A 22,630-nucleotide genomic window follows, 5' to 3' on the forward strand; every position below is an offset into this window, starting at 1 on the left:
TCTGGTCTGTATCTCTCTTACTGTTCTAGTAGCTGGTAGTATCTGGTCTGTATCTCTTACTGTTCTAGTAGCTGGTAGTATCTGGTCTGTATCTCTTACTGTTCTAGTAGCTGGTAGTATCTGGTCTGTATCTCTCTTACTGTTCTAGTAGCTGGTAGTATCTGGTCTGTATCTCTCTTACTGTTCTAGTAGCTGGTAGTATCTGGTCTGTATCTCTTACTGTTCTAGTAGCTGGTAGTATCTGGTCTGTATCTCTTACTGTTCTAGTAGCTGGTAGTATCTGGTCTGTATCTCTCTTACTGTTCTAGTAGCTGGTAGTATCTGGTCTGTATCTCTCTTACTGTTCTAGTAGCTGGTAGTATCTGGTCTGTATCTCTCTTACTGTTCTAGTAGCTGGTAGTATCTGGTCTGTATCTCTTACTGTTCTAGTAGCTGGTAGTATCTGGTCTGTATCTCTCTTACTGTTCTAGTAGCTGGTAGTATCTGGTCTGTATCTCTCTTACTGTTCTAGTAGCTGGTAGTATCTGGTCTGTATCTCTTACTGTTCTAGTAGCTGGTAGTATCTGGTCTGTATCTCTCTTACTGTTCTAGTAGCTGGTAGTATCTGGTCTGTATCTCTCTTACTGTTCTAGTAGCTGGTAGTATCTGGTCTGTATCTCTTACTGTTCTAGTAGCTGGTAGTATCTGGTCTGTATCTCTTACTGTTCTAGTAGCTGGTAGTATCTGGTCTGTATCTCTTACTGTTCTAGTAGCTGGTAGTATCTGGTCTGTATCTCTTACTGTTCTAGTAGCTGGTAGTATCTGGTCTGTATCTCTTACTGTTCTAGTAGCTGGTAGTATCTGGTCTGTATCTCTCTTACTGTTCTAGTAGCTGGTAGTATCTGGTCTGTATCTCTCTTACTGTTCTAGTAGCTGGTAGTATCTGGTCTGTATCTCTTACTGTTCTAGTAGCTGGTAGTATCTGGTCTGTATCTCTTACTGTTCTAGTAGCTGGTAGTATCTGGTCTGTATCTCTCTTACTGTTCTAGTAGCTGGTAGTATCTGGTCTGTATCTCTCTTACTGTTCTAGTAGCTGGTAGTATCTGGTCTGTATCTCTTACTGTTCTAGTAGCTGGTAGTATCTGGTCTGTATCTCTTACTGTTCTAGTAGCTGGTAGTATCTGGTCTGTATCTCTCTTACTGTTCTAGTAGCTGGTCGTATCTGGCCTGTGTCTCTCTCTCTGCCGTCGTTGCTCTGTCCTTCTCCAGCACTGCGTTGTCACGAGTCTCACGGAGGTTCCTAGAGGACAGAAGCAGTAAGAATTAAAACCACGCAGAATAAACAAACAATCGTCTTTATGTAAAAAAGTGGACACAGTACTGTATTCAGGACACAGTGAAAGAGTCCCCTCTAGTGGACACAGTACTGTATTCAGGACACAGTGAAAGAGTCCCCCTCTAGTGGACACAGTACTGTATTCAGGACACAGTGAAAGAGTCCCCTCTAGTGGACACAGTACTGTATTCAGGACACAGTGAAAGAGTCCCCTCTAGTGGACACAGTACTGTATTCAGGACACAGTGAAAGAGTCCCCTCTAGTGGACACAGTACTGTATTCAGGACACAGTGAAAGAGTCCCCTCTAGTGGACACAGTACTGTATTCAGGACACAGTGAAAGAGTCCCCTCTAGTGGACACAGTACTGTATTCAGGACACAGTGAAAGAGTCCCCCTCTAGTGGACACAGTACTGTATTCAGGACACAGTGAAAGAGTCCCCTCTAGTGGACACAGTACTGTATTCAGGACACAGTGAAAGAGTCCCCTCTAGTGGACACAGTACTGTATTCAGGACACAGTGAAAGAGTCCCCTCTAGTGGACACAGTACTGTATTCAGGACACAGTGAAAGAGTCCCCTCTAGTGGACACAGTACTGTAGTCAGGACACAGTGAAAGAGTCCCCTCTAGTGGACACAGTACTGTATTCAGGACACAGTGAAAGAGTCCCCTCTAGTGGACACAGTACTGTATTCAGGACACAGTGAAAGAGTCCCCTCTAGTGGACACAGTACTGTATTCAGGACACAGTGAAAGAGTCCCCTCTAGTGGACACAGTGAAAGAGTCCCCTCTAGTGGACACAGTACTGTATTCAGGACACAGTGAAAGAGTCCCCTCTAGTGGACACAGTACTGTATTCAGGACACAGTGAAAGAGTCCCCCTCTAGTGGACACAGTACTGTATTCAGGACACAGTGAAAGAGTCCCCCTCTAGTGGACACAGTGAAAGAGTCCCCTCTAGTGGACACAGTACTGTATTCAGGACACAGTGAAAGAGTCCCCCTCTAGTGGACACAGTGAAAGAGTCCCCTCTAGTGGACACAGTACTGTATTCAGGACACAGTGAAAGAGTCCCCTCTAGTGGACACAGTACTGTATTCAGGACACAGTGAAAGAGTCCCCCTCTAGTGGACACAGTACTGTATTCAGGACACAGTGAAAGAGTCCCCCTCTAGTGGACACAGTACTGTAGTCAGGACACAGTGAAAGAGTCCCCCTCTAGTGGACACAGTACTGTAGTCAGGACACAGTGAAAGAGTCCCCCTCTAGTGGACACAGTACTGTAGTCAGGACACAGTGAAAGAGTCCCCCTCTAGTGGACACAGTACTGTAGTCAGGACACAGTGAAAGAGTCCCCTCTAGTGGACACAGTACTGTATTCAGGACACAGTGAAAGAGTCCCCCTCTAGAGGACACAGTACTGTATTCAGGACACAGTGAAAGAGTCCCCTCTAGTGGACACAGTACTGTATTCAGGACACAGTGAAAGAGTCCCCCTCTAGTGGACACAGTACTGTATTCAGGACACAGTGAAAGAGTCCCCTCTAGTGGACACAGTACTGTATTCAGGACACAGTGAAAGAGTCCCCCTCTAGTGGACACAGTACTGTATTCAGGACACAGTGAAAGAGTCCCCTCTAGTGGACACAGTACTGTATTCAGGACACAGTGAAAGAGTCCCCTCTAGTGGACACAGTACTGTATTCAGGACACAGTGAAAGAGTCCCCTCTAGTGGACACAGTGAAAGAGTCCCCCTCTAGTGGACACAGTGAAAGAGTCCCCTCTAGTGGACACAGTGAAAGAGTCCCCCTCTAGTGGACACAGTGAAAGAGTCCCCTCTAGTGGACACAGTGATAGAGTCCCCTCTAGTGGACACAGTGATAGAGTCCCCTCTAGTGGACACAGTGATAGAGTCCCCTCTAGTGGACACAGTGATAGAGTCCCCTCTAGTGGACACAGTGATAGAGTCCCCTCTAGTGGACACAGTGAAAGAGTCCCCTCTAGTGGACACAGTGAAAGAGTCCCCCTCTAGTGGACACAGTGAAAGAGTCCCCCTCTAGTGGACACAGTGAAAGAGTCCCCCTCTAGTGGACACAGTGAAAGAGTCCCCCTCTAGTGGACACAGTGAAAGAGTCCCCCTCTAGTGGACACAGTACTGTATTCAGGACACAGTGAAAGAGTCCCCCTCTAGTGGACACAGTACTGTATTCAGGACACAGTGAAAGAGTCCCCTCTAGTGGACACAGTACTGTATTCAGGACACAGTGAAAGAGTCCCCTCTAGTGGACACAGTACTGTATTCAGGACACAGTGAAAGAGTCCCCTCTAGTGGACACAGTACTGTATTCAGGACACAGTGAAAGAGTCCCCCTCTAGTGGACACAGTACTGTATTCAGGACACAGTGAAAGAGTCCCCCTCTAGTGGACACAGTACTGTATTCAGGACACAGTGAAAGAGTCCCCTCTAGTGGACACAGTACTGTATTCAGGACACAGTGAAACTGTCCCCTCTAGTGGACACAGTACTGTATTCAGGACACAGTGAAAGAGTCCCCTCTAGTGGACACAGTACTGTACTCAGGACACAGTGAAAGAGTCCCTCTCGTGGACACAGTACTGTATTCAGGACACAGTGAAAGAGTCCCCTCTAGAGGACACAGTACTGTATTCAGGACACAGTGAAAGAGTCCCCTCTAGTGGACACAGTACTGTATTCAGGACACAGTGAAAGAGTCCCCTCTAGTGGACACAGTACTGTATTAAGGACACAGTGAAAGAGGCCCCCTCTAGTGGACACAGTACTGTATTCAGGACACAGTGAAAGAGTCCCCTCTAGTGGACACAGTACTGTATTCAGGACACAGTGAAAGAGTCCCCCTCTAGTGGACACAGTACTGTACTCAGGTCACAGTGAGAGTGCCCTCTAGTGGACACAGTACTGTATTCAGGACCAGTGAAAGAGTCCCCCTCTAGTGGACACAGTACTGTATTCAGGACACAGTGAAAGAGTCCCCTCTAGTGGACACAGTGAAAGAGTCCCCCTCTAGTGGACACAGTACTGTATTCAGGACACAGTGAAAGAGTCCCCTCTAGTGGACACAGTACTGTATTCAGGACACAGTGAAAGAGTCCCCCTCTAGTGGACACAGTACTGTATTCAGGACACAGTGAAAGAGTCCCCTCTAGTGGACACAGTACTGTATTCAGGACACAGTGAAAGAGTCCCCTCTAGTGGACACAGTACTGTATTCAGGACACAGTGAAAGAGTCCCCTCTAGTGGACACAGTACTGTATTCAGGACACAGTGAAAGAGTCCCCCTCTAGTGGACACAGTACTGTATTCAGGACACAGTGAAAGAGTCCCCTCTAGTGGACACAGTACTGTATTCAGGACACAGTGAAAGAGTCCCCTCTAGTGGACACAGTACTGTATTCAGGACACAGTGAAAGAGTCCCCTCTAGTGGACACAGTACTGTAGTCAGGACACAGTGAAAGAGTCCCCCTCTAGTGGACACAGTACTGTATTCAGGACACAGTGAAAGAGTCCCCCTCTAGTGGACACAGTACTGTATTCAGGACACAGTGAAAGAGTCCCCCTCTAGTGGACACAGTACTGTATTCAGGACACAGTGAAAGAGTCCCCCTCTAGTGGACACAGTACTGTATTCAGGACACAGTGAACGAGTCCCCTCTAGTGGACACAGTACTGTATTCAGGACACAGTGAAAGAGTCCCCTCTAGTGGACACAGTACTGTATTCAGGACACAGTGAAAGAGTCCCCTCTAGTGGACACAGTACTGTATTCAGGACACAGTGAAAGAGTCCCCTCTAGTGGACACAGTACTGTATTCAGGACACAGTGAAAGAGTCCCCTCTAGTGGACACAGTACTGTATTCAGGACACAGTGAAAGAGTCCCCCTCTAGTGGACACAGTACTGTATTCAGGACACAGTGAAAGAGTCCCCCTCTAGTGGACACAGTACTGTATTCAGGACACAGTGAAAGAGTCCCCCTCTAGTGGACACAGTACTGTATTCAGGACACATCTCTATAATCTCACCTGTTCTCTCTCTCTCTGGTACATCTCTATAATCTCACCTGTTCTCTCTCTCTCTGGTACATCTCTATAATCTCACCTGTTCTCTCTCTGGTACATCTCTATAATCTCACCTGTTCTCTCTCTCTCTGGTACATCTCTATAATCTCACCTGTTCTCTCTCTCTCTGGTACATCTCTATAATCTCACCTGTTCTCTCTCTCTCTGGTACATCTCTATAATCTCACCTGTTCTCTCTCTGGTACATCTCTATAATCTCACCTGTTCTCTCTCTGGTACATCTCTATAATCTCACCTGTTCTCTCTCTCTCTGGTACATCTCTATAATCTCACCTGTTCTCTCTCTCTGGTACATCTCTATAATCTCACCTGTTCTCTCTCTCTGGTACATCTCTATAATCTCACCTGTTCTCTCTCTCTCTCTGGTACATCTCTATAATCTCACCTGTTCTCTCTCTCTCTGGTACATCTCTATAATCTCACCTGTTCTCTCTCTCTCTCTGGTACATCTCTATAATCTCACCTGTTCTTTCTCTCTGGTACATCTCTATAATCTCACCTGTTCTCTCTCTCTGGTACATCTCTATAATCTCACCTGTTCTCTCTCTCTCTGGTACATCTCTATAATCTCACCTGTTCTCTCTCTCTGATACATCTCTATAATCTCACCTGTTCTCTCTCTGGTACATCTCTATAATCTCACCTGTTCTCTCTCTGGTACATCTCTATAATCTCACCTGTTCTCTCTCTCTGGTACTTCTCTATAATCTCACCTGTTCTCTCTCTCGTACATCTCTATAATCTCATCTGTTCTCTCTCTCTCTGGTACATCTCTATAATCTCACCTGTTCTCTCTCTGGTACATCTCTATAATCTCACCTGTTCTCTCTCTCTGGTACTTCTCTATAATCTCACCTGTTCTCTCTCTCGTACATCTCCTTTGACGTCCTCTGCAGGTTGTCGATCTCCTGGCTGGTCTTCAGACGAATGTTCTCCAGCTCCTCAGCAAGTTTATTCTCGTACTCTGTCTTGTAGTGGTCTCTGTGGAAAACAAATTATATCTGATGGTCTCTGTGGAAAACACATGATATCTGATTGTCTCTGTGGAACAACCATTATATTATATCTGATTGTCTCTGTGGAACAACCATTATATCTGATTGTCTCTGTGGACCAACCATTATATCTGATTGTCTCTGTGGAAAACACATGATATCTGATTGTCTCTGTGGAACACAAATTATATCTGATTGTCTCTGTGGAAAACAAATTATATCTGATGGTCTCTGTGGAAAACACATGATATCTGATTGTCTCTGTGGAACAACCATTATATTATATCTGATTGTAGCCATCCTTTGCCTTGATGACAGCTTTGCACACTCTTGGCATTCTCTCAACCAGCGTAATGAGGTAATCACCTGGAATGCATTTCAATTAACAGGTGTGCTTTGTTAAATGTTAATTTGTGAATTTTTTTCCCTTCTTAATGCATTTGAGCCAATCAGTTGTGTTGTGACAAGGTATGGGTAGTATACAGAAGATAGCCCTATCCATATTATGGCAAGAACACCTAAAATAAGCAGAGAGAAACGACAATCCATCATTACCTTAAGACATGAAGGTCAGTCAATCTGGAAAAATGTCAAGAACTTTGAACGTTTCTTCAAGTGCAGCCGCAAAAACCATCAAGCACTATGATGAAACTGGCTCTCATGAGGACCGCCACAGGAAAGGAAGACCCAGAGTTACCTCTGCTGCAGAGGATAAGTTCATTAGAGTTACCAGATCCAGAAATTGCAGACCAAATAAATGCTTCAAAGAGTTCAAGTAACAGACACATCTCAACATCAACTGTTCAGAGGGAGACTGCGTGAATCAGGCCTTCATGGTCGAATTGCTGCAAAGAAACCACTACTAAAAGGACACCAATAAGAAGAAAGGACTTGCTTTGACCAAGAAACATGAGCAATGAACATTAGACCGGTGGAAATCTGTCCTTTGGTCTGAGGAGTCCAAATTTGAGATTTTTGGTTCCAAGCGCTGTGTCTTTGTGAGACGCAGAGTAGGTGAACGGATGATCTCAGCATGTGTGGTTCCCAGCGTGAAGCATGGAGGAGGAGGTATGATGGTGTGGGGATGCTTTGCTGGTGACACTGTCAGTGATTTATTTAGAATTCAAGGCACACTTAACCAGCATGGCTACCACAGCATTCTGCAGCGATACGCCATCCCATCTGGTTTGGGCTTAGTGGGACTATCATTTGTTTTTCAACAGGACAATGACCCAACACACCTCCAGGCTGTGTAAGGGCTATTTGACCAAGAAGGAGAGTGGATGGAGTGCTGCATCAGATGACCTGGCCTCCACAATCCCCTAAACCTCCACAATCCCCCTGACCTCAACCCAATTGAGATGTTTTGGGATGAGTTGGACCTCAGAGTGAAAAAAAAGTAGCCAACAAGTGCTCAGCATATGTGGGAACTCCTTCAAGACTGTTGGAAAAGCATTCCTCGTGAAGCTGGTTGAGAGAATGTCAAGAGTGTGCAAAGCTGTCATCAAAGCAAAGGGTGGCTACTTGGAAGAAACTAAAATATAACATTTATTTTGATTTGTTTAACACTTTTTTTGTTTACTACATCATTCCATGTGTGACGGTGCCACGTTGAAAATCACTGAGCTCCTCAGTAAGGCCCATTCTACTGCCAATGTTTGTCTATGGAGATTGCATTGTGTGCTCGGTTTTATACACCTGTCAACAACGGTTGTGGCTGAAATAGCCAAATTCATTCATTTGAAGGGGTGTCCACATACTTTTGTATATACAGTACCAGTCAAAAGTTTGGAGATGCCTGATTCATTCAAGGGTTTTTCTTTATTTTTGCTATTTTCTACATTGTAGAATAATAGTGAAGACATCAAAACTATGAAATAACACATGGAACGATGTAGTAAACAAAATGCAATCTCCATAGACAAACATTGGCAGTAGAATGGTCCTTACTGAGGAGCTCAGGGATTTTCAACGTGGCACCGTCATAAGATGCCACCTTTCCAACAAGTCAATTTGTCAAATTTCTGCCCTGCTGGAGCTGCCCCCCTGTCAACTGTAAGTGCTGTTATTGTGAAGTGGAAAGTTCCAGAACTCACTACAGTGGAAAGTTCCAGAACTCACTACAGTGGAAAGTTCCAGAACTCACTACAGAGGAAAGTTCCAGAACTCACTACAGAGGAAAGTTCCAGAACTCACTACAGAGGAAAGTTCCAGAACTCACTACAGAGGAAAGTTCCAGAACTCACTACAGTGGAAAGTCCCAGAACTCACTACAGTGGTAAGTTCCAGAACTCACTACAGAGTTCCAAACTGGGAAAGGGGGATACCTAGTCAGTTGCCCAACTGAATTTATTAAACTGAAAATGTGTCTAACCGCATTTAACCCAAATGAAATGAAATGGATTTCCATGACTGAGCAGCCACACAAGATCACATTTTGCAATGCCAAGCGTCGGCTGGAGTGGTGTAAAGCTCACAGCTATTGGACTCTGGAGCAGCGGAAACGTCTGCAGTGATGAATCACGTTTCACCATCTGGCTGTACGAAGGACGAATTTGGGTTTGGCAGATGCCAGGAGAACGCTACTTGCCCCAATGCATAGTGCATTGTACCGACCTAGAAGGGTTAGGGAGGGGTACCGACCTAGAAGGGTTAGGGAGGGGTACCGACCTAGAAGGGTTAGGGAGGGGTACCGACCTAGAAGGGTTAGGGAGGGGTACCGACCTAGAAGGGTTAGGGAGGGGTACCGACCTAGAAGGGTTAGGGAGGGGTACCGACCTAGAAGGGTTAGGGAGGGGTACCGACCTAGAAGGGTTAGGGAGGGGTACCGACCTAGAAGGGTTAGGGAGGGGTACCGACCTAGAAGGGTTAGGGAGGGGTACCGACCTAGAAGGGTTAGGGAGGGGTACAGACCTAGAAGGGTTAGGGAGGGGTACCGACCTAGAAGGGTTAGGGAGGGGTACCGACCTAGAAGGGTTAGGGAGGGGTACCGACCTAGAAGGGTTAGGGAGGGGTACCGACCTAGAAGGGTTAGGGAGGGGTACCGACCTAGAAGGGTTAGGGAGGGGTACCGACCTAGAAGGGTTAGGGAGGGGTACTGACCTAGAAGGGTTAGGGAGGGGTACCGACCTAGAAGGGTTAGGGAGGGGTACCGACCTAGAAGGGTTAGGGAGGGGTACTGACCTAGAAGGGTTAGGGAGGGGTACAGACCTAGAAGGGTTAGGGAGGGGTACCGACCTAGAAGGGTTAGGGAGGGGTACCGACCTAGAAGGGTTAGGGAGGGGTACCGACCTAGAAGGGTTAGGGAGGGGTACCGACCTAGAAGGGTTAGGGTGGGGTGCCGACCTAGAAGGGTTAGGGAGGGGTACCGACCTAGAAGGGTTAGGGAGGGGTACTGACCTAGAAGGGTTAGGGAGGGGTACCGACCTAGAAGGGTTAGGGTTAGGGTGGGGTACTGACCTAGAAGCGATGTATTTGTGATAGACCTCCTCCCTGGCCCTCTGGGCGTCGTCCAGCTGGGTATGCAGCCTCTCTAGACGGTCCTCCTGGTGGGCACAGCGTACATTCAGCTCCATGCTCTGTCTGTGAACATATTCCTTATCCTTCTGGAGGAGGGTCACCGACTGCTGCAGAGTAGACACCTGGAGGACAGAGGGGTTAGGGTTAGTGGAGGACAGAGGGGTTAGAGGTAGTCTATCCATCTGGAGGAGGGTCACTGACTGCTGCAGAGTAGACACCTGGAGGACAGAGGGGTTAGAGGTAGCCTATCCATCTGGAGGAGGGTCACTGACTGCTGCAGAGTAGACACCTGGAGGACAGAGGGGTTAGGGTTAGTGGAGGACAGAGGGGTCAGAGGTAGTCTATCCACCTGGAGGGGCACTGACTGCTGCAGAGTAGACACCTGGAGGACAGAGGGGTTAGGGTTAGTGGAGGACAGAGGGGTCAGAGGTAGTCTATCCACCTGGAGGAGGGGCACTGACTGCTGCAGAGTAGACACCTGGAGGACAGAGGGGTTAGAGGTAGTCTATCCATCTGGAGGAGGGACACTGACTGCTGCAGAGTAGACACCTGGAGGACAGAGGGGTTAGGGTTAGTGGAGGACAGAGGGGTTAGAGGTAGTCTATCCATCTGGAGGAGGGTCACTGACTGCTGCAGAGTAGACACCTGGAGGACAGAGGGGTTAGAGGTAGTCTATCCATCTGGAGGAGGGTCACTGACTGCTGCAGAGTAGACACCTGGAGGACAGAGGGGTTAGGGTTAGTCTATCCACCTGGAGGAGGGACACTGACTGCTGCAGAGTAGACACCTGGAGGACAGAGGGGTTAGAGGTAGTCTATCCATCTGGAGGAGGGACACTGACTGCTGCAGAGTAGACACCTGGAGGACAGAGGGGTTAGAGGTAGTCTATCCATCTGGAGGAGGGTCACCGACTGCTGCAGAGTAGACACCTGGAGGACAGAGGGGTTAGAGGTAGTCTATCCATCTGGAGGAGACACTGACTGCTGCAGAGTAGACACCTGGAGGACAGAGGGGTTAGGGTTAGTGGAGGACAGAGGGGTTAGAGGTAGTCTATCCATCTGGAGGAGGGTCACTGACTGCTGCAGAGTAGACACCGGGAGGACAGAGGGGTTAGAGGTAGTCTATCCATCTGGAGGAGACACTGACTGCTGCAGAGTAGACACCTGGAGGACAGAGGGGTTAGGGTTAGTGGAGGACAGAGGGGTCAGAGGTAGTCTATCCATCTGGAGGAGGGTCACTGACTGCTGCAGAGTAGACACCTGGAGGACAGAGGGGTTAGAGGTAGTCTATCCATCTGGAGGAGGGTCACTGACTGCTGCAGAGTAGACACCTGGAGGACAGAGGGGTTAGGGTTAGTGGAGGACAGAGGGGTTAGAGGTAGTCTATCCATCTGGAGGAGGGTCACTGACTGCTGCAGAGTAGACACCTGGAGGACAGAGGGGTTAGAGGTAGTCTATCCATCTGGAGGAGGGTCACTGACTGCTGCAGACACCGGGAGGACAGAGGGGTCAGAGGTAGTCTATCCGTCTGGAGGAGGGTCACTGACTGCTGCAGAGTAGACACCTGGAGGACAGAGGGGTTAGGATTAGTGGAGGACAGAGGGGTCAGAGGTAGTCTATCCATCTGGAGGAGGGTCACTGACTGCTGCAGAGTAGACACCTGGAGGACAGAGGGGTTAGGGTTAGTGGAGGACAGAGGGGTTAGAGGTAGTCTATCCATCTGGAGGAGACACTGACTGCTGCAGAGTAGACACCGGGAGGACAGAGGGGTTAGGATTAGTGGAGGACAGAGGGGTCAGAGGTAGTCTATCCATCTGGAGGAGGGTCACTGACTGCTGCAGACACCGGAAGGACATTTAACGTGACATGATGTCATTTAGCAGATACTGTAATCCAGAAAGGTGAGGAAGGTGAGACAACATCGATCAGCCCATCAGTGGTATTGTGAAAAGGCCAGTGTTGTCAACAGTAAGGTGTTCGGTAGGTAGCAGTAGTATCCAGGTTGGGGTGTTGTACCTCTCGACTCAGCTCGTTCCTCTCCCTGGTCTGGACCTCATGAGTCATCTCCAGCAGCTCCAGCCTCTTCCTCGACTCTCTCACCTCACACTCAAACGCATCACGCTCACTGGAAAGGAAGGACCGACGTTTAGTTTCTAAATGTCTAAACATACAAATACATTTTTCAAAGTGAAATAGTCCATTTTTGTAAATCCTTCTCCAGACATTTGATCTGACAGGGACACTTGATGAAAACAGAGGTGGTCTTTCCTCCCTCTCCCTCTCCGTCTCTCTCTCTCTCTTACCGTTTGGTGTTAGAGTAGTTGTCCCGCTTGAAGTCTCCCTCCTGGATGAGCCCTTTAGTGTCAGCCAGCTCCAGAGTTAGTCTCTGGTTCCTGATCTCCAGCTCTGACCTCACCCTGCGCTCCTCCTCGTAACTCTACACCACAGGAGGAGGGTTACAATACAAATCACATGGACCGATACTGTTCTATGACAAACAATAACGCCCCTTCTTAAAAACTAGCGTAGCTGCAGAACCAAACCAGCCAGCGGTAACCACGCCTGAGATGTGAACACTTGCATTAGCTCCCTGAGATTTAGCCTTGTGCTCAGCGGGCTAACACAGTCTCTTGTGATTCACAGGTCCAGTACAGTACCTGTCTGTACCTCCATGAAGGCTCTGATCTGTCCTCTCTCTGTCTGTACCTCCATGAAGGCTCTGATCAGTCCTCTCTGTCTGTACCTCCATGAAGGCTCTGATCAGTCCTCTCTGTCTGTACCTCCATGAAGGCTCTGATCTGTCCTCTCTCTGTCTGTACCTCCATGAAGGCTCTGATCAGTCCTCTCTGTCTGTACCTCCATGAAGGCTCTGATCAGTCCTGTCTGTACCTCCATGAAGGCTCTGATCTGTCGTGTGTGTGTGTGTGTGTGTGTGTGTGTGTGTGTGTGTGTGTGTGTGTGTGTGTGAGATATTATACACACCTTCATAAGGGCCTTGATCTCAGTCCTGTGTGTGTCCAGGTCGTCTGTCAGGCTGTTCCTCTTGACATGGAGCTCAGAGAGCTGGGCTTTGAGAGGACTCACCACCTCATAGAAAAACACCTGGGAGAACAAAACACTGAATTAACACAGTTAACACAACACATTAACACAACACATTAACACACAGCATTAACACAACACATTAACACACAGCATTAACACAACACATTAACACACAGCATTAACACAACACATTAACACATTAACACAACACATTAACACACAGCATTAACACAACACATTAACACATTAACACAACACATTAACACAACACATTAACACAACACATTAACACAACACATTAACACATTAACACAACACATTAACACATTAACACATTAACACAACACATTAACACATTAACACATTAACACAACAACACATTAACACATTAACACAACACATTAACACATTAACACAACACATTAACACATTAACACAACACATTAACACAACACATTAACACAACACATTAACACATTAACACATTAACACATTAACACAACACATTAACACAACACATTAACACATTAACACAACACATTAACACATTAACACATTAACACAACAACACATTAACACATTAACACAACACATTAACACATTAACACAACACATTAACACATTAACACATTAACACAACACATTAACACAACACATTAACACATTAACACAACACATTAACACATTAACACAACACATTAACACAACACATTAACACAACACAACACATTAACACATTAACACAACACATTAACACAACACATTAACACAACACATTAACACACAGCATTAACACAACACATTAACACACAGCATTAACACACAGCATTAACACAACACATTAACACATTAACACAACACATTAACACACAACACATTAACACACAACACATTAACACAACACATTAACACAACACATTAACACACAACACATTAACACACAACACATTAACACAACACATTAACACAACACATTAACACACAACACATTAACACAACACATTAACACATTAACACAAAACATTAACACATTAACACAACACATTAACACATTAACACAACACATTAACACATTAACACAACACATTAACACATTAACACAACACATTAACACATTAACACAACACATTAACACATTAACACAACACATTAACACAACACGTTAACACAACACATTAACACAACACATTAACACATTAACACAACACATTAACACAACACATTAACACACAGCATTAACACAACACATTAACACATTAACACAACACATTAACACATTAACACAACACATTAACACAACACATTAACACATTAACACATTAACACAACACATTAACACATTAACACAACACATTAACACATTAACACATTAACACAACACATTAACACAACACATTAACACATTAACACAACACATTAACACATTAACACATTAACACAACACATTAACACATTAACACAACACATTAACACATTAACACAACACATTAACACATTAACACAACACATTAACACAACACATTAACACATTAACACAACACATTAACACAACACATTAACACAACACATTAACACATTAACACAACACATTAACACATTAACACAACACATTAACACATTAACACATTAACACAACACATTAACACATTAACACATTAACACAACAACACATTAACACATTAACACATTAACACAACACATTAACACATTAACACATTAACACATTAACACAACACATTAACACATTAACACAACACATTAACACAACACATTAACACATTAACACATTAACACAACACATTAACACAACACATTAACACATTAACACAACACATTAACACAACACATTAACACAACACATTAACACACAGCATTAACACAACACATTAACACACAGCATTAACACACAGCATTAACACAACACATTAACACATTAACACAACACATTAACACACAACACATTAACACACAACACATTAACACAACACATTAACACAACACATTAACACACAACACATTAACACACAACACATTAACACAACACATTAACACACAACACATTAACACACAACACATTAACACATTAACACATTAACACATTAACACATTAACACAACACATTAACACATTAACACAACACATTAACACATTAACACAACACATTAACACATTAACACATTAACACAACACATTAACACATTAACACAACACATTAACACAACACATTAACACATTAACACAACACATTAACACAACACGTTAACACAACACATTAACACATTAACACAACACATTAACACATTAACACAACACATTAACACATTAACACAACACATTAACACAACACATTAACACATTAACACAACACATTAACACAACACATTAACACATTAACACATTAACACAACACATTAACACAACACATTAACACATTAACACAACACATTAACACATTAACACAACACATTAACACAACACATTAACACATTAACACAACACATTAACACAACACATTAACACAACACATTAACACATTAACACAACACATTAACACATTAACACAACACATTAACACAACACATTAACACATTAACACAACACATTAACACAACACATTAACACATTAACACAACACATTAACACAACACATTAACACAACACATTAACACAACACATTAACACATTAACACAACACATTAACACAACACATTAACACAACACATTAACACAACACATTAACACAACACATTAACACATTAACACAACACATTAACACAACACATTAACACAACACATTAACACACAGCATTAACACACAGCATTAACACACAGCATTAACACACATTAACACATTAACACACAACACATTAACACACAACACATTAACACACAACACATTAACACACAACACATTAACACACAACACATTAACACAACACATTAACACAACACATTAACACAACACATTAACACATTAACACAACACATTAACACAACACATTAACACATTAACACAACACATTAACACATTAACACAACACATTAACACAACACATTAACACATTAACACAACACATTAACACAACACATTAACACATTAACACAACACGTTAACACAACACATTAACACAACACATTAACACATTAACACAACACATTAACACAACACATTAACACAACACATTAACACAACACATTAACACAACACATTAACACAACACATTAACACATTAACACACAGCATTAACACAACACATTAACACACAGCATTAACACAACACATTAACACAACACATTAACACACAACACATTAACACACAACACATTAACACACAACACATTAACACACAACACATTAACACACAACACATTAACACACAACACATTAACACACAACACATTAACACACAACACATTAACACACAACACATTAACACACAACACATTAACACACAACACATTAACACAACACATTAACACAACACATTAACACATTAACACAACACATTAACACAACACATTAACACATTAACACAACACATTAACACAACACATTAACACAACACATTAACACAACACATTAACACAACACAACACATTAACACAACACAACACATTAACACAACACATTAACACATTAACACAACACATTAACACATTAACACACAACACATTAACACACAACACATTAACACACAACACATTAACACAACACATTAACACACAACACATTAACACACAACACATTAACACAACACATTAACACAACACATTAACACATTAACACATTAACACAACACATTAACACAACACATTAACACATTAACACATTAACACATTAACACAACACATTAACACAACACATTAACACAACACATTAACACAACACATTAACACATTAACACAACACATTAACACATTAACACAACACATTAACACATTAACACAACACATTAACACAACACATTAACACAACACATTAACACAACACAACACATTAACACAACACAACACATTAACACAACACATTAACACAACACATTAACACACAACACATTAACACAACACATTAACACATTAACACACAACACATTAACACACAACACACAACACATTAACACATTAACACACAACACATTAACACATTAACACAACACATTAACACAACACATTAACACAACACATTAACACAACACATTAACACATTAACACATTAACACAACACATTAACACACAACACATTAACACAACACATTAACACAACACATTAACACAACACATTAACACAACACAACACACAACACATTAACACAACACATTAACACAACACACAACATTAACACACAACACACAACATTAACACACAACACACAACATTAACACAACACATTAACACAACACATTAACACAACACATTAACACACAACACATTAACACACAACACATTAACACAACACATTAACACAACACATTAACACAACACGTTAACACAACACACAACATTAACAGGACCCAGCTCTCACCGCTACGTATTCAGTGATAGAGAGTCTCTCCTCTGGGACATCTCGGAGCTCCTTGTATTTATCCTCAGTGAGCTCCAGATCTCTGAGGCTGCGTCGCAGGTCTCCTGCCTTGTCACACAGCTGTCTGTTGGTCTCCTCCAGCTGCTTCTGTCTCAGTAGGATCACATCCATCTCCTGTTTCCTCAGAGCCTGCTGCTTCCTACAGGGCAGACAGAGAACCACACGGACTTGAGGCAAATATAAAAGGAGTGAAACCCTTTCCATGCCTGCTTGGAGGAACATCGTGCAATCCTTTAGAGTCTGGGTTCGGCCTACGACCATTACGACTGATCAGAGAGACTCTGTATCGGCCATATTATTATGGCTAAGGTTAGTCAAAGCCTCAGCTCTGTTCCTACCTGCTCTCATCCTGGGTGAGTTGCAGCTGGCTGTCCAGTCTCAGAGCCAGGACTAGTTAGTCAAGGCCTCAACTCTGTTCCTACCTGCTCTCATCCTGGGTGAGTTACAGCTGTCCAGTCTCAGAGCCAGGACTAGTTAGTCAAGGCCTCAGCTCTGTTCCTACCTGCTCTCATCCTGGGTGAGTTGCAGCTGTCCAGTCTCAGAGCCAGGACTAGTTAGTCAAGGCCTCAACTCTGTTCCTACCTGCTCTCATCCTGGGTGAGTTGCAGCTGTCCAGTCTCAGAGCCAGGACTAGTTAGTCAAGGCCTCAACTCTGTTCCTACCTGCTCTCATCCTGGGTGAGTTGCAGCTGTGAGTCCAGTCTCAGAGCCAGGACTTGTTTCTGGTATAGAGCAACGTTCAGTCTCTCCTCCAGCTCCTCCGTCTAGGGAAGAGAGCACAGAACAAGCAGAGTGATACATAAGCGTGTCCCCAAATGGCCCCTTTGTTATCCTTCCTATTATAGTGCACTACTTCAGCCGGGCAGGACAAACCCCCATTCTGGTGATATCTGATATATAATGTAAATATATCTAAAATGGCAGCATGTTTTTAGACTCCTTTAGCAGTTTCTACCCGATTAACTACAATACCATGGGGGAGGAAATTCATGTTGAAAGGACAGGTTGTGTTTGGAGCTGAAAGTGTGGGACTGAAAACAACAAGATAACTAAATGCAAATACTACTGGGTCTGGAAAATGTATTTAGGTTCACAACTTTTGGGAAACAGCACAGTTAAAAGATGATATGGCAAATAGAAATCCAAACTGGATGGTGTTCAGAGATAGATGGGAGGGGTTGAGGGGAGCTGAAGGATGGGATTGGATGGTGTTCAGAGATAGATGGGAGGGGTTGAGGGGAGCTGAAGGATGGGATTGGATGGTGTTCAGAGATAGATGGAAGGGGTTGAGGGGAGCTGAAGGATGGGACTGGATGGTCTTCAGAGATAGAGATAGATTTGAGATTCTTTAAAGTAGCCTCACTTTCCCTTGATGACAGCTTTGCACACTCATGGCATTCTCTCAACCAGCTTCACCTGGAATGCTTTTCAAACAGTCTTCAAGGAGTTCCCACATATGCTGAGCACTTGTTGGTTGCTTTTCCTTCACTCTGCGGTCCAACTCATCCCAAACCATCTCAATTGGGTTGAGGTCATGTGATTGTGGACACCAGGTCATCTGATGCAGCATTCCATCACTCTCCTTCTAGTTCAAATAGCCCTTAAACAGCCTGGACGTGTGTTGGGTCATTGTCCTGTTGAAAAACAAATGATAGTCCCATTGATGAAACTGGCTCTCATGAGGACCGCCACAGGAAAGGAAGACCCAGAGTCACCTCTGCTGCAGAGGATAAGTTCATTAGAGTTACCAGCCTCAGAAATTGCAGCCCAAATAAATGCTTCAGAGTTCAAATAAGACACATCTCAACATAAACTGTTCAGAGGAGACTGTGAATCAGGCCTTCGTGGTTGAATTTTTGGTTCCAACTGTCTTTGTGAGAAGCAGAGTAGGTGAACGGATCATCTCAGCATGTGTGGTTCCCACCATGAAGCATGGAGGAGGAGGTGTGATGGTGTGGGGGTGCTTTGCTGGCGACACTGTCAGTGATTTATTTAGAATTCAAGGCACACTTAACCAGCATGGCTACCACAGCATTCTGCAGCAATACGCCATCCCATCTGATTTGTGCTTAGTGGGACTATCATTTGTTTTTCAACAGGACAATGACCCAACACACCTCAAGGCTGTGTAAGGGCTATTTGACCAAGAAGGAGAGTGATGGAGTGCTGCATCAGATGACCTGGCCTCCACAATCACCCGACCTCAACCCAATTGAGATGGTTTGGGGTGAGTTGGACCGCAGAGTGAAGGAAAAGCAGCCAACAAGTGCTCAGCAAGACTGTTGGAAAATCATTCCTCGTGAAGCTGGTTGAGAGAATGCCAAGCGTGTGCAAAGCTGTCATTGAGGCAAAGGGTGGCGACTTTGAAGAATTTAAAATATATTTAGATTTATTTATTTTACTTTAGCTGACATGGGCTAGTTGATCTGGACATTTCATGTTATAAATATCTTTCTACGGTCTGTAATGACTGACATGACAAGAGGACCTGATTATGCACTACCCAACTTAGAAATTGCACCTTGTGCATTCTACTATTAAAACTGTCAAGAGTACATTTAAAGCAGGACAGGTGGGGTTTTGGGGGGGGTCTAGACGAGTGTCCATAGGGTCTGTGCAGCAAGTCATATTTTATGTCACATGGTTAAAAGACAACAAGTGTAGACTAACAGTGAAATGCTTACTAACAGGTCCCTTTCCAACAATGCAGAGTTAAAGATAACATGAAAGAAGCAGGCTTAACGTCGATTGACGTCCCTACTTTAGGGCCGTCTGGTCATAAGTAATAGAATAGGATACTATTTGAGAAGCTGTATGCTGATGTGAAGGATTGGTAGTTCGATAGAACATCTTTGAGATCCTAGCTAACTTACCTTTGTCAAGTGGTCCACTTTCATGTTATCTATGATGAGATTTTTCTGCGACATCTCTATTTTCAACAGCTGAAGGTTGTGCAGTAGCTCCTTCCTCTCGATGAGCTGTCGGGTGACTTTCTGGGTCCCGGTGCGGTCTCGTTCGTCTGATGACGAGATGTCTTCCGTGGGTACCGTGGTCTCCAGACTGAATTCTTCCGACTCCTCTAGCGAGCTGGAGATGTTCACCGACGGGTTTTTCTGCTTCTTCGGAGGCATTTTGAAGCTAGATAACGTTAACTACCTCGCTTTTGTCAAACAAGTAGTGATCTGCTTTTGCCAGCTAACTACTAGCATATAATTTTAGTATTAGAGATTAAGATTAAGGATTAGCGAACTCAAGAGTTCAAGGACAGTTAAGGTGTTAGCTAGCTAGCTAACAACGTCGACTGTTGCACGACATATACGGGTAACTAGCTCCTTGTCTGTGGTTGTATTAACTGTTAGTTACTGTACAGTACTAGTTAGTTAACTTACATAGTTATAGTTAGCTAACGTCGAACTGTTGGAAAAGTTCACTGTCCAACAGGTAGCTTCCTAGCTAGCTGGCTAATTCCGTACAAATTATTCGTTTTTGTCATATCCATAAATGAAATGGGGTTTAGCATTTACCACTTATATTCGCGAACAACCCAAAATGTTTGGTGGTCGCTGTTTTCATCATTTCAACGGTCCCGCTCCGAATCGCATAGAAACAGCCACTAGCAGATCACAACAAACAAACGGAAGTGACATCGGAGTCACGTCCGTTTGTTTGCAACCACATAAAATGTCCGCGAGAAACAGCAACATTTAATAATAATTTATTCAACTCTTATAGCGCTATTCATTACATAAAGAATCTCAAAGTGCTTTAAAGCAACAAAACAAGACATAATGAGATTGACAGTCAATAGAAAATTCATGGCTTTGGTGGTCATCTGAGGGAGGTGGTCAAGCGGGGAGAGAAAATCCGGGGGCAGGCAGCACGGTTTTCTTCTTCGAGGTTTTATTGGCGGACTACGTCCAAAAATTGTGCCTTGCCACCACCTACTGGGTGGGGTGAAAACAAACATTTTAACAACTAAAAATAAAAGAATAATAATAATGTAACATATTTTAATCACATAAATAGTTCAGCTACATTAACAATGATATCGATCTTTCTTGACCTACTTTCAACTTGTGCACTTGAGTCCACTTTCTTCACACGAAGGATTTCTGGGTCCTGCTGTTGATTCTCAGTCTGTGGTGAAGGCTCCAATGTAGGCATACCGTTCTTCAATACCTGCCGGACCTTCAAATGTACTCACTCTGTCAACCCTTTTGACAGCCGCTGCATAGAACACCCTCAACTGCCCTGATTTTAGTATCCTCAGTCTCTTTCACCCGACATCGGGAACTCCAGTGATTGCGGTTCATGCTCACCCACCACAACATGTTGCTCCTTGTCTATTCTCTTCTACTAGACATTTAGCATCTCCTTCATAGTGGTCTTTCCCCCCCCACATCTCAGCTTCTCCCGTCTGCAGACACTGTGGGAGTGAATGATACATTTAGGGACAGACATAGAGGTGTACATTAGAATATAGGAGGAGAAGGCAGACATGAGTGAATGGATACAGGCTGGTAAAAACAGGAAACTAAGACATAACAGACACAAGTTCTTGTAAGAGTGTTGTATTTCTGAGACGATTATCTACAACACAGGTGTCAAACTCATTCCACGGAGGGCCGAGTGTCTGCGGGTTTTCGCTCCTCCCTTGTACTTGATTGATGAATTAACATCACTAATTAGTTAGGAACTCCCCACACCTGGTTGTCTAGGGCTTTATTGAAAGGAAAAACCAAAAACCTGCAGACACTCGGCCCTCCGTGGAATGAGTTTGACACCCCTGATCTACAACAACACTTCTTCCGATGTCCAGACATTTGACAGAAAGAACATTGAGAAAGGCCTTTCTACAGAAGCTCTGACAGTACAGACATCCCAGCTGAGAGACTCCACATCAAAAAAAATAACACTAGAACAGACTAACTCTTCTCCTTCTTGCCATCAACCATATGATTCATTCTACATCGATCACTCCCGGAATTCCCTTAAATAAAGCACTAAAACATCCTATGAGACTCCAGAAATGACCCCCTAGACAGGTG

General features: G+C 43.9%; 1 protein-coding gene across 1 annotated transcript; it reads right to left on the minus strand.

The window, feature by feature from the left end:
• Window positions 1-1,180: 1,180 nt before the first annotated feature.
• On the minus strand, window positions 1,181-21,158 carry pibf1 (progesterone immunomodulatory binding factor 1; the record flags this gene model as incomplete). The annotated part of the gene is made up of 9 exons (XM_038988207.1): window positions 20,456-21,158; window positions 18,246-18,346; window positions 17,524-17,722; window positions 12,938-13,057; window positions 12,259-12,392; window positions 11,972-12,080; window positions 9,897-10,078; window positions 6,298-6,423; window positions 1,181-1,279 (listed from the first exon to the last, which is right to left on the minus strand). Coding segments are annotated over exons 1-9 (1,328 nt in total), but the record flags the coding sequence as incomplete, so codon positions are not given.
• Window positions 21,159-22,630: the final 1,472 nt, after the last annotated feature.

This window comes from Salvelinus namaycush, unplaced genomic scaffold (assembly GCF_016432855.1).
Source record: "Salvelinus namaycush isolate Seneca unplaced genomic scaffold, SaNama_1.0 Scaffold989, whole genome shotgun sequence".
NCBI classification, from domain to species: Eukaryota; Metazoa; Chordata; class Actinopteri; order Salmoniformes; family Salmonidae; genus Salvelinus; species Salvelinus namaycush.